The sequence below is a fragment of the Schistocerca gregaria genome, chromosome 1 (genome assembly GCF_023897955.1).
Source record: "Schistocerca gregaria isolate iqSchGreg1 chromosome 1, iqSchGreg1.2, whole genome shotgun sequence".
In the NCBI taxonomy this organism is placed as follows: domain Eukaryota; kingdom Metazoa; phylum Arthropoda; class Insecta; order Orthoptera; family Acrididae; genus Schistocerca; species Schistocerca gregaria.
The window spans coordinates 1,175,455,869-1,175,469,882 of record NC_064920.1 but is presented as its reverse complement, the minus strand read 5'-3'; the positions used below and the strand labels follow the sequence as shown (position 1 = coordinate 1,175,469,882).

At 44.2% G+C, this 14,014-nt stretch overlaps 1 protein-coding gene across 1 annotated transcript in view; it reads left to right on the top strand.

Moving 5' to 3' along the window:
• The first annotated feature begins 4,688 nt into the window (after positions 1-4,688).
• LOC126297279 (WAS/WASL-interacting protein family member 3-like) overlaps positions 4,689-14,014 on the top strand; it is a 193,699-nt gene continuing 184,373 nt past the window's right edge. Inside the window, exon 1 of the mRNA XM_049988100.1 lies at positions 4,689-4,882. Coding sequence (XP_049844057.1) covers positions 4,689-4,882 — 194 coding nt within the window. The remainder of the gene's footprint in view (positions 4,883-14,014) is intronic.

Genomic DNA, 14,014 nt, shown 5'->3' with positions numbered 1-14,014 from the left:
AAGCATTCATGGTTAGTTCTAACCACGTAATGTTCACTACTCGTGCCACATTGAATTACACGGGAATAGTGTATGGTCGGTAGAACGAATGAGTGCACAAATTTACTTTTCAAACCCTATAGAAATACGTGCTAACACTTTTTAAGGACCTAGTGGCCTGGCGACAGTATTTTCTGTTCAGTTGACTCATTCAACGCTACACCCATTTTCTTCGCTCTTCTCGTAAAAGGCACTGCAATTTTGTTGTGAAGAATAGGAGTCAATTGTTTGCGGAGTTCAGACCTTGTTAATTTCTTATGGGGTAGTAAGATTACTTTTAGTTTAAGTTACAGGTTTTGTGTCCATTTTACCACCGAAGACAGATCGTTCTCCTTGTGGACGATCGCAATATTGATGTCTTTAAGTCTCTCACACAGGTAAAACTGGAGACTGTCGGCGTAGAAATGATACAGGAGAGCACCGACCACGTATCATTCACATTTAGAAGGGGGTTTCAAAAAGAAAAGGCGGCGTCTGGAATGCGCAAACCAGTGACAAGAGCTGAGCCAGCAAAGGCCACCTCTCCTGATGCGGCAGTGGCCGGTCATCTGAGAGGTCCGGACAAGCGCAGATGGTGGGATTGCTTGTCATTGGGAGCTCCAGTGTTGGGCAGGTGATGGAGGCCCTTAGGGATATGGCAGCTAAGGACGGGAGGAAAGCCAATGTGCAGTACGTGCGCGTACAGGGAGGAGTCATCCAAGATGTGGAAAGGGTCCTCTCGCATGCCACGAAGGGTACAGGGCGTAGCCAATTGCAGGTGGTGGCTCATGCCGACACTAATGACGTGTATCGCTATGTATCGGAGGAGATTCTCTCTTGTTTCCGGCGGCTATCTGAGTTGGTGGAGACAGCCAGACTTGCTAGCGAGATGAAGGCAGAGCTCATCATCTGCAGTATCGTCGGCAGGACCGATTGCGGACCTTTGGTACAGAGCCGAGTGGAGGGTCTGAATCAGAGGCTCAGACGGTTCTGCGACCGTGTAGGCTGCAGATCCCTCGACTAGCGCCATAGGGTGGTGGGGTTTCGGGTTCCGCTGAATAGATCAGGTGCCCACTACACGTAGGAGGCGGCTACATCTACATCCATACTCCGCAAGCCACCTAACGGTGTGTGGTGGAGGGTACCTTGAGTACCTCTATCGGTTCCCCTTTCTATTCCTGTTTCGTATTGTTCGTGGAAAGAAGGATTGTCGGTATGCCGATGTGTGGGCTCTAATCTCTCTGATTTTATTCTCATGGTCTCTTCGGGAGATACACGTAGGAGGGAGCAATATACTGCTTCACTCCTCGGTGAAAGTATGTTCTCGAAACTACACGGGTAGCAGAGGCTGTGTGGTTTGGACTGGGCGGTTTTTTAGGTTAGACAGTCTTGGGGAAGATCAAAAGGGGCTCCCGTCTCAAAGGGTGCAGGGCAAAGGAACGACGAAAATCGACCAAGCAACAGTCGGTATTGTAGTTGTAAATTGTTGTAGCTGTGATGGAAAAGTACCAGAGCTTCAAGCGCTGACAGAAAGCACTGAAGCTGCAATAGTTATAGGAACAGAAAGCTGGTTAAAGTCGGAGAAAAATTCTGCCGAAATTTTTACAGAGGCGCAGACTGTGTTCAGAAATGATAGATTAAGTAAAGTAGGTGGTGGTGTGTTTGTGTCTGTTGGTAGTACTTTATCTTGTAGTGCAGTTGAAATAGATAGTTCCTGCGAATTACTATCGGTTGAGGTTATACTCAACAGCCGTACCAAAATAATAATATTGGCTCCTTCTCACGATTCCCCCTCCCCCCAGCTCAGATTATATAATAGCTGAACGGTTCAAAGATAACTTCAATCTCATTACAAATACGTATCCCACCCATACAGTTATAATTGGTGGAGACTTCAATGTACCCTCGATTTGTTGGCGAAAATACATGTTCAAAGCCGGTGGTAGACAAAAAACATCTTCCGAAATAGATAGCGTCATGACGGATACAGGGATTAGTGAACACAAGGTCATTGTAGCTAGGCTCAAAACCATATCAACCCAAACCACTAAACATAAACGCAAAAAAATATTTATTTACAACAGCAGATAAAAAGTCGCTTGATCCCTTCCGAAAAGAGAGTGTCCATTCCTTACAAGCTAATTATGTAAGTGTAGACCAGATATGGCTCAAATTCAAAGATACAGAATCGACAGGAATAAATAGATTCATACCACATAATAAGAGACGAGACTGATCCACCATGGTACACAAAACACGTCGGAAACACTGTTGCAAAAGCAACGAAAAAAGCATGCCAAATTCAGAAGAACGCAAAATCCCCAAGACTGGCTAAGCTTCACGGAAGCTCGAAATTTAGTGCGGAAGTCAATGCGAGATGCTTTTAATAGTTTACACAATAAAATATTGTCTCAAAATATGGTAGAAAATCCAAAGAGATTCTGGTCGCATGTAAAGTACACCAGTGGCAAGAAACAGCCAATGCCGTCAATGCGCGATTGCGATGGAAATGTTATCGATGATGGTGCCACTGATGCGGAGTTACAAAATACAGTTTTCCGTAATTCCTTCACGAAAGAAGACGAAGCAAATATTCCAGAATTCGAAACTAGAACAGCTGTTAGTATGAGTGTCATAAAAGTAGATATCTTAGGCGTTGCGAAACAACTCAAATCTCTTAAGAAAGGCAAGTCTTCCGGTCCAGATGGTTCCTTTGAGAGTAAGCAGACACAATAGCGCCTTTCTTAGCAATCACACACAATCGCTCACTTGACGAAATGTCTGTTCCTAAAAACTGGAAAGTAGCACAGGTCCCACCAATATTCAAGAAGGGAAATAGGAGTAACCCATTGAATTGCAGAACAATATCACTGATCACAATTTGCAGTAGGACTTTGGAGCATATGTTGTACTCGAACATTACGACATTATTGATACATAACCAACACGGATTCAGAAATCAGCGTTCTTCCTTATTCCCATAAAGTAACGAGTGCTATCCACAAGGGATCTCAAATCGATTCCCTGTTCCTAGATTCCCAGAACGCTTTTGATACTGTTCCTCACAATGCTATTCACTGAACAGTGGTTTACAGGCAGTGGATGTAGGTATAACTGTAAATATATACACTAGTGGCCATTAAAATTGCTACACCACGAAGATGACGTGCTACAGGCGCGAAATGTAACTGACAGGAAGAAGATGCTGTGATATGCAAATGAGTAGCTTTTCAGAGCATTCACACAAGGCTGGTGCCGGTGGCGACACCTACAAAATGCTGACATGAGGAAAGTTTCCCACCGGTTTCTCATACAGAAACAGCAGTTGACCAGCGTTGCCTAGTGAAACGTTGTTGTAATGCCTCATGTAAGGGGGAGAAATGCGTACCATCACGTTTCCGACTTTGATAAAGGTCAGCTTGTAGCCTATCACGATTGCGGTTTATCGTATCGTGACGTTGCTGCTCGCTTTGGCCGAGATCTAATGACTGTTTGCAGAATATGGAATAGGTGGATGCAGGAGGGTAATACGGAACGCCGTGCCGGATCCCAACGACCTCGTATCACTATCAGTCGCGATGACAGGCATCTTATCCACACGGCTTTAACGGATCGTGCAGCTACGTCTTACGTCTCGATCCCTGAGTCAACAGATGGGGACGTTTGCAAGACAACAACCATCTGCACGAACAGTTCGACGACGTTTGCAGCAGCACGGACTATCAGCTCGGAGACTATGGTTGCGGTTACCCTTTACGCTGCATCACAGGCAGGAGCGCCTGTGTTGATGTACTCAACGACGAACCTGGGTGCACGAATTGCAAAACGTCATTTTTTTCGGATGAATCCAGGTTCTGTTTACAGCATCATGACGGTCGCATCCGTTTTCGGAGGAATCGCGGTGAACGCACATTGGAAGCGTGTATTCGCCATCATCATACTGGCGTGCGCCCGGCGTGATGGTATGGGGTGCCGTTGGTTACACGTCTCGGTCACCTCTTGTTCGCATTGACGGCACTTTGAACAGTGGACGTTACATTTCAGACGACCCGTGGCTCTACCCTTCATTCGATCCCTGCGAAACCCTACATTTCAGTCGGATAACGCACGACCGCATGTTGCAGGTCGTGTACGAGCCTTTCTGGATACAGAAAATGTTCGACTGCTGCCCTGGCCAGCACATTCTCCAGATCACTCACCAATTGAAAACGCGTGGTCAATGGTGGCCGAGCAACAGGCTCGTCACAATACGGCAGTGACTACTCTTGATGAACTGTGGTATCGTGTTGAAGTTGCATGGGCAGCTGTACCTGTACACGCCATCCAAGCTCTGTTTGGCTCAATGCCCAGTCGTAAGAAGGCCGTTATTACGGCCAGAGGTGGCTGTTCTGGGTACTGATTTCTCAGGATCTACGTACCCAATTGCTTGAAAATGTGATCCCATGTCAGTTCTAGTATACTATATTTGTCCAATGAATACCCGTTTATCATCTGCATGTATTCTTGGTGTAGCAATTTTAATGGCCAGGAGTGTGTCTCGCTCGTGTAGAGCTTGCAGTTCTGTAAGGGGCTTTTCGCGTGATTGATCGTGTGTGTGTGTGTGTGTGTGGGGGGGGGGGGGGGGGGGGGGAGAGCACTTCGCCTATGGGAAGGCCGCCGGCCGAACCGAGATGACCATCGGCCGGCCGGCGCTGTGTACACACACGGCAGGTGCGGCGAACGTGCCTCGGCACAGCTCTCTACGAGGGCGCCGAGGCCTGTGGCAGGACAACGAGGTGCGGCGAGGTGTGGCCCGCGGGGGTGGAGGTGGAGGCGGAGGCCGCGGCGGAGCGGTCGATGGTCCGCCGCCGCCGCCCAGATTGCTGTTTACCCGCCGGCAGTCGCCGCCGCGTTTATGAAGGTTGCCCGCGCCCTGGATGGTGAGGGCAGGGTGGGGAGGTGATTCCCCAGCAGGTGGGAGGGAAACGACCGCTGTGGCGCTGGCCCGCCACGCACTGCTTTCTTCCAAACGGTGGTCGCCACAAGACGTATCGACTAAAGTACTGTACAGGTTGAGTCGCGTAAGACGTAACACCCCCTCCCCCCTCTATTCCGGGGGCGATTGCTCGTATCTTCATGCGGCTTTCGGCGAATCATAGCGAACTATGGGGCACATACGTTGGTACGTGCACAATAATCACAATGTTTGTATTGTCCGAGATAATGAGGCAAGTACATGTTTTTTAAATGGAACGCTTTAATTTTTTTACCATTATTCGAATAGTGATGTGACGCATGTTGCTATTGTGATTCAAACTTTGCTGAAAACAGGGAGGATGAGGATTTAGCTAACAAGGGAACCTCCCCATCGCACGCTCCTCAGATTTAGTTATAAGTTGGACAGTGGATAGGCCTTGAAAAACTGAACACAGGTCAATCGAGAAAACAGGAAGAAGTTGTGTGTAACTACGAAAAAATAAGCAAAATATACAAACTGAGTAGTCCATACGCAGATAGGCAACATCAAGCATAGTCTGACCTCACGTGCGCCGTGGTCCCATGGTTAACGTGAGCGGCTGCGGGACGAGAGGTCGTTGGTTCAAGACTTCCCTCAAGCGGGAAGTTTACTTACTTTATTTTCGCAAAGTTATGATCTGTCCATTTGTTCATTGACGTGTGTTCACTGTAATAAGTTTAGTGTCTTTGTTTTGCGACCGCACCGCAAAACCGTGCGATTACTAGACGGAAGGACGTGCCTCTCCAATGGGAACCGAAAGGTCATAGGTCAACCGATTGCTCCACAGGAAAACACGTCTGATATATTCTATACGACACTGGTGACGACATGTGCGTCACATGACACGGATATGTTGTCGACCCACCTAACTTGTACACTTGGCGAATGGGTAAAAAGAATCTTGTATCTTGCCCGATTTAGGTTTCCTTGTGGATGTGATACTCCCAAAAAACTGTGTTGCGATGTTTGTTTAGGTGTAGCGTCCCCATACTACGGCACCGTTATCTCGCATCTGACGGACGGACGGACAGATAATAATTGCATGAAAATAAAAAATTAGATTTTTCATTCGAGGGAAGACTTGAACCAAAGCCCTCTCGTTCCGCCGCTATTCACGCTAACCACGGGACCACGGCGTTCCTGATCTTATACCACCTTGATGTTGCCTATTTTGCGCATGTGGACTACTCGATTGTATATTTTGCTTATTTTTTTCATAGTTCCACACAACTTCTTCCTGTTTTCTCAATTGATCTGTGTTCAGTTTTTCAAGGCCTATCCACTGTGCCAACTTATAACTAAATCTGAAGGAGGTGCGATGGGGAGGTTCCCTTGTAAGTAGCGTAGGCCGTGCATGTTGCATAGAGCACGGCAACTCGGCCCGCAGGTCGTGCGAGGCGTGTTTACACTCTGCAGCCGCTTCCGACCGCCTCGACAATATTTCGCAGCGTCTTTTAAGCGAAGCTCGAATCACATTAGTAACATGCGTTACATCACTATACGCGTCTTTTCCAGAGCGTTCTAATGGTGGTAAAGAAAGTATAGCGTCCCATTTAAAAAAACATGTACTTGCCTCATTATCTCAGTCAATATAAACGTTGTGATTATTATGCATGTACCAAAGTATGTGCCCCATTGTAGGCTATGAGCCGCCGAACACCATTTGTCGATACGTGCAATCTTGCCCCCGGAATAATGGGGATGTTACGTCTTACGCGACTCACCCTGTATAATGTAACTATTACATTAGCACTATTACTGACCCATGCCTATTACCCAAACAATTTGTCCCATCCAGGAACGTATTAAATTGTAATACATTAGAATTTGGCAACAGAAAGATTTATTCATGATCGAATCATGTCTCTGGAAACGTCATCTCCACCGGTACAATGAATGTAAAACAAGGTTTGGATCAATATTTTTGTTAAATTAGTGATGACTTGTTTCTATCAGACCAAGAAGATTTAATAACAATCCTGGCTGTGAAAATTAAAAATGAGCCAAGACAATATAAAACGTCACAACAGTCTAATACTATAAGTAATACCAACAACGATACCACACGTTGTCTTCGCATTATTTATAGTACCATTGTCAGGATTATTAACAATAAAAACACGTATTTTCTTATATCGGCATACATCACCGCCCACATTTATCCCAACTCTGATCACAAGATGATCTGCCACTCATCAAAACAGATCTTCATTAACACAAAATACCGATCCAGACATTATTTTGATCCAATGTATATTTGTATATTTCTATATTTTGTCCAAAGTGTAATAGCCAAGTGAACAGTGTTAAATGAACCAAAGGGGGTGTCATATTACCCAGCATTAAGTCTAGTTCTGCAAAAGAAAAAAAAGAAAGAAAGGTTTTAATAGCCTGAAACTAAACAGTGACATTAAAATTTTGCCCGAATTTTCGTAGACAAGAAAGGAATCAGACAACAGAATGAGTTTCCTGAGAGGAACGAAGGACTGCACAAGAATGGACACAATTCGAAATTAAGATATTAGCAGAGATTAAATATTTTAAACATGAATGTAAACATTCAAAAGCATCGTGACACAACACCTGGACACAACACCTTATGGTAATGCCAGGTCATAGATGTCCCAGGAAAATCCAGAGCTGCAAACTGAATGGAAAAAGAGATATTGAAAGACCTCGGGAAAGAATGGAGTAGCTTCTTTAGTGAATTTAGAACGAGAAATAGCCTAATGCTGGAAAGGGTGATGATGATGATAACATTAATGTTTCTACCCGCGCTACCGTCTGAAATCCTACCCGCATACGTCAGTGACAGTTCAGACCCGACTCTTCTTGCCTCCGTAGTTCAGATGATAGCTATGTTAAATGGTCGCATACCAACGGAACACCTGTTAGACCAAGAGAATATATATCTTGTAGAACATCGTCACCAACTCGTAATCATAGAACCCGTAACCTCAATCGCTGTATGAGGTATTGCTTACTACCGGTTCAAGCACAAATTCATGGCTACCATCCTTCAGCCTAAGGGTACATACTAACAAAGAATAGAATGCCATAGGACACAACAAATTATGAACCAAGGACTCGGAGCATTTGCAAAAATGCTGATACGATGGCACAGGGAGTATAAGTAATGGACAGGAATAAATTACACTGTGAATAAAGTACGGGGACGCAAGTGTAAATAATTGTAAATGTATTAGTGCTATGTTTCAGCCAGTTCTCACTAAGAAATCCGGAGGGCCGTATTTTTATTAAGTAGGAGGAACTGTAGTGGTACAGACCACAGGCACAGCCTAGAGTCATACGAGCCGCACGAGAAAGACAGACCGCGGCGCGTACGTCACGAAGATAGTGCTAAACCCGCTCGGTCGCTCAGCTCAGTGGACAAAATGCGTTTCTAAACCTGTTAACTCGCAGCTGGGCGTATAAGTGCTAACCAGAATTGCATCTTTCACTGGAATCTGCTATTATGAAGTCTTACTGATTAACGGTACTACAGCAAAATTTAATTTAGGATAAATACTCGATATAAATATTATAACGGCTTGTTTATAGCACTTAGTCTCTTCTGCTAAACAGTACTCATTACATGCTGGAAGTTGTGCCTTATGCAACTGATAATCATTTCAACACGATTTTATTTTATTGTACGCCAGTATAGCCGTAACAAATTATAAGTAGGCCCATGGACTTCCCATCGTTATAGGACTAATAACAGTAAGATTCCATAATAGGCGATTCCAGTAGAAGATTCAGTTTTCGTTTGTACGGACACGCGTAACAGGCGTAGTACCGTAGTTTGTTTGCTGATTTGAGCGAGCGAACGTAGGACTGCCTTCGTGACGTACGCGTCGTCGCCTGTCTTTCTCGTAGCCTCGAGAGTCATAATTATTTTATTTATTTATTTAACCTGACCAGATTAGGGCAATGAGGCCCTCTCTTACATCGGACCAGTGTTTCACACATGCAGCATTTCAAACATCATAGTTACATCATGACAATAGTTTAAATAAGAAACTAGATTACTCTAGTGACAATATGAATAAAGAGTAATGACTAAGACCTAATAAAGTAAATGCTGGCAGTATTTTACAACAGATGCTATACATGCAAATTATGATAAAAGCAGTAATAATAACAGTAAAAAAATCAAATAATAATGATAAACATGAGAAACATTGGCAATAGTAATGAAGATTTGTGCAGATGTACATTAATATCTTGGTGTGTAAAGTAGATGTTTACTAGTATAGCGAGTTTTGGGGAAGGGAGATTTAAGGAGTGGGAAAGAGGGAAGTAATTAGGTGAAGTGTATTCATGTACAGAGGAAGGCATTACTGTTGCTTAAGTAGATACGTCATTAAATGTTCTTTGAAGCTGGACATGTTTTTAAGTTCTCTAACATAACGAGGGAGGTTATTCCGTAGGCGGGTTCCGGCTACTGTAAAGGACTTGGAGAAAGTGACTGAGCGATGCAGTGGAACAGAGAGGATTTTATTATGACGAGAACGTGTTTCTGTCATGTTGTTCCGACATAAGCGTTAACGACGAGGACAGATATGAGGGACAATGTACATTTATAATGCAGTAGATGAGACAGAGTGTATGGAAATCTCTGCGTTTGTCTGCACGCAACCACGACAATTTCGCATATGCTGGTGAAATATGATCAAAAAGTCGAACGTCACAGATATATCGGACGCAGGCGTTCATGACCAGTTCCACACGTCGCGAATTTTCCTTAGAGAGGCCTTGCAGGATAATACCGCTGTAGTCAATGATTGCGAGTATAAGCGTTTGTACTACTTTCTTTTTTCAGATCGAAAGGGAAGAGTTTTTCATATTTTTGTAGGACATGAAGGGATGCTGAAACTTTTTTGCTCACTGCAGTGACGTGCTCTGTCCAATTTAGATTTTCATATATTATTACTCCCAAACTCTTTGCTGACGGAGAGAAGTTAATATTTGTTCTATTTAGGATAAGAGATGGTACGGATTCCCGATATTGCGGGCTAATGAGCTTAGAGTGACCAACAAGTACCGCTTGGGTTTTAGATGGGTCTAGTTTTAGTCCTATGTTCTGTGCCAATTTTGATAGTGCATCGAGGTCAGTATTGAAATTTTCAATAGCTTTCTTAAGGTTGCTTGGTTTCGCACTTAGATACAACTATCGACATAGCCACAGTCGGGACCTGCCAATGAAAGCATCCTCAGCAAAAGCACACCACTTCCACAGTTCATCCTGCTGCCTTGTTGCAACAGCTGGGCGTAGGACACTGCCCTTCATTCGAGAAGCATCCACATGACACAGAAATGTGGCTCTTCCGCTCTGCCAGGCCTGGTCGGCTGTATTTAAACACACTGGGGTCAGCCTGCCTTGGTCGAATATCTGGTCTAATTGTAGTATCGAGTCTGTGCCACAGGACGCAGTACCGATGACGCAGAGACCACCACTGTTGCTGGGCCTCGAAATTTCGACCACTGCGTGACCACTCAGGTGTTTTGGCAGCTCTGCGCTCTCCAATTTTATGAGTATGTGACCCTGGAATGCAAGCATCTGTGCAGGACTCCTCTGCCCTGCGTCAGTGGGGTAAGACGTACCGTGCCGTATTCTTGATGCAAGTAACCGACACGGCTGGGAAGTTCGAACCAGCACAGTATCAGCGGTGGTGCACGGTCTACGTTACCGCTGACCAGGCGAGATCAACACACTAGGAGACGCCTTGTCGGTGTATATGCCACGCTGATCAGGGGTCGACACTAGCAGACAGAATGCAATAAAAGGCTTCTTTTTATCCTCGAGCTCACTTTCTCTGCTGCACCCAAATCTATCTCCAATAAAAACTAATTCCTCACGCCTAGACACCCTAACCGACGAATGTAGAAGCCGACTTTCATTTCTGACTCACTGCTATTAATTAATGTTGATATATAAATACCCACATAACTTTCTCTCCGTCCTTACGTCTCGTGAAGGGAATGCATAATATGTGAGTGCGTACTTATTTCATGTACCGACTAGCTTCCTTTCCCCCCTTTTCTTTAGTCCCACAGATAAACTCTGGTTATTTAATGTTTGTAAGTTCGTGTCTGAGATCGCCTGGTGAGGGAAGGAAAGTTTCTCTTGAGATGTCTGTGCTGCAGATCAATTTCGTTAGCTTTTCCAGAGGAGTCTTCTAGTGTCTTTCTTAGCCACGAATCTGGATCGTTTCTCGCTTTCTGGTACTGCTAGCTTTTTGTAAAACATTCGGGTGAGTTCTTACCTTGACGAATCAGAGCAATACTCTCGTTTCAGCAACTGGCGTTTGAAGCCGTCCAGTTCCCACTCCTCCAGAAAAAGCGCCCTTTTGGAGTCAAGGGCCTCCACTGGTCATCCTACAAAGAAGAGTCGTGACTCTGACGCTGAAATGGTAACACCCACTGTTCCTCTTACTTATATTAGTGCGGTCAAGCGTTATTTGAGTAGCAGAATTTCTTTCCTTTTCGTTTGTATAGCGTTCGGAAATGTTATTACTTCACTTCAGTGAATCTATTTTGTTACTTTACAAGAGACAAGCACGTGGTTTGGTTCACGATGCTAGTGAACACCTGCACTCAGCATTTCGGTAATTTACATGCCGCAATGTCTTGATTATAGTGTATCACGACAATTCTGACAAATTTTGATCATCATCTGTTTATTTGTCCCATTAGTGATCTACCGGTTTCCAGGATATAGGGTACAGCAGATTAGTTACAAGCACCCCATATTCCTTTGCGGCTTTTAAGTAATCTGTTGTATCCTGCAACCTGGATGATGGTTAAGAGCCGAAACCGGTACTTGACTAATAAGACAAAAAACATTTGACGGTTAAAATGCATTTCATAAAATAATTTATAGCTGTTGAAGCTCACCTTATGGACACATTACAAGTCTGATAAAAGTTGCATCTCGATCGGTTCCAGTTTCTGTGTCTTCGAATAATCTTTTCTCCGTACTTGTGAACCACATATGAAGCACAGTAATCAATGCGTAATTACCCATACGAGTACAAGGGTTGCCCAGAAAGAAATGCACCGCATTTGTTTCTTCAACAATTGTTTATTGAACATAATGAGAATTACACACACGAAATATTGGTGTTTTATCTACATATCCTACTTTTCCATGTAATCTCCATCCCTTCCTATGGTCTTCCTCCAGGGTGATACAAGGGCGTGTCTGCCCGCCCTGTCGGTACCATTCCTTGTCCTCGTGGCGGAGCCAGTGCTTCACTGTGTGAATCACCGCCTCATCGTCCTCGAAATGTCTTCTCGAGTCGTAATGCGTCTGTCCGCGCGAATGACAACATCAGCTCGCTGCAACATGTCAGGTGTGACAGCCGTGGGTGGTCTCCCCGATCGCTACAAATCGTGGGGCTCCACCGAACCGCTTTCTGATTACCTCACCCTCCGTGGCCAGCGACTAGCTGCACTTCTGTCGACAGCACATGCTCTATAGACTTTGCACAAGTATTTGTGAATATATTCCCCACAGTTTCTTTCTCTGCAGTGAGAAATTCAATGACGTCACGTTTCTTGTAATGTACATCTCCTACAGACGCCATTTTGAAACTATCCTGCAGCTACGTTATGTGCCAGAAGTGACGAAAACTTGGCGCACTCACTCAGGAGACTTCAAATAATACATACGTGACGTTTCGCATTCGTAGCATTGTTTTCGGCTGAGAAAAAAAAATTCGGTGCGTTACTTTCCGATCAACCCTCGTACATTGCTCTCAGCAACCATTCAACCTTGCGGTTACGCAAATTAGTTTGCACGTACAATACGGAAGGCTATTTTATGTTTGAAGCGCATCTGCGTCTGCCGCCTTGCGACCATGTGTCAATGGGTTGCCTTTGTTTTGAAACTTGGGAACTCCTCAACCCGCCAAAGTGGTCGCTCTGGTGGGGGAATATAATGTTTCATACCTATTTCCAGTGGTGTGTGGGTCAGGTGGAATATTAATGTAAATTTTTTTCCATGTATCTACAGTCCTGCTCCTCACCTTCTCTTAAAAGTCGTAATATGGTTTCCTCTTTACAGTTTTCACCACCCTCTGCCACCCCCACCCCACAGAAGTAATCTTCATTAAGGGACTCTGATCTTATTACGTGTCCAATATTATCTTGTCTATATAAAGTAGGTTGTTGTGCTCAATAACAAATTTCGTGTATTTACCTAAAGCCTTTTGTCAAGAGTAGTTCTACTCAAAATCAACTCCTGTCTTCCTCGAAACAGCAGCTATTCAAGAAAAGAGCAATGGAAAGGCTACAAAACGAAATAATATAACTGTAAGATGGTATTATGTTTTGATAATCTAAACAGCACCTAAGTAGAGACAGGTTTTCGTTGCGCACAATTCAAATCAGCGAACCATGATAATTTCAAATCCCTATCGATCGGCAGTAATATTCAGGAAACTAGCTATGCATTCCCCCTTCTTCTTCACTAAAATAACGGACTACTTACGATCCCATTACAGTCATGTGGAAATTATATTTAATCTTAGAGAATCATGTTTATTTAATTTTCTTGATACTACTTTTTGGGTGCTTGGATAAAGGTACAGGGCGAGTATATAAATACTACTTTATAAATTTACAGTTGGAAACTAACTTTAATTTCATTGTTTTTACCTCTGAGACTCCCCCCCCCCCCCCCCCCCCCCCCCCCCTGCAGAGATAATCACTTTTGACGAGCACACTAAAATTCGTTCAGTGTAACATAATGAGATTACGTCACTACTTGGTTATACGGTGAGTTACATTATTTGAATGTCGGTCTACAACCCAGTTGTATTATGAGGAGGAGGAGAAGAAGAACAAGAAAATGTCTTACTAAACGTGCAACCGCAAGGGAATGAAAACTTTCATTCCTGTTTAAGTGGTTTGCAGAGTCCGTTGTGAACTCCTCCTTACCAACAGTATTATTTGTCCTTGGATTACTGCTTGCCTTCCTAAAAACACCCACGG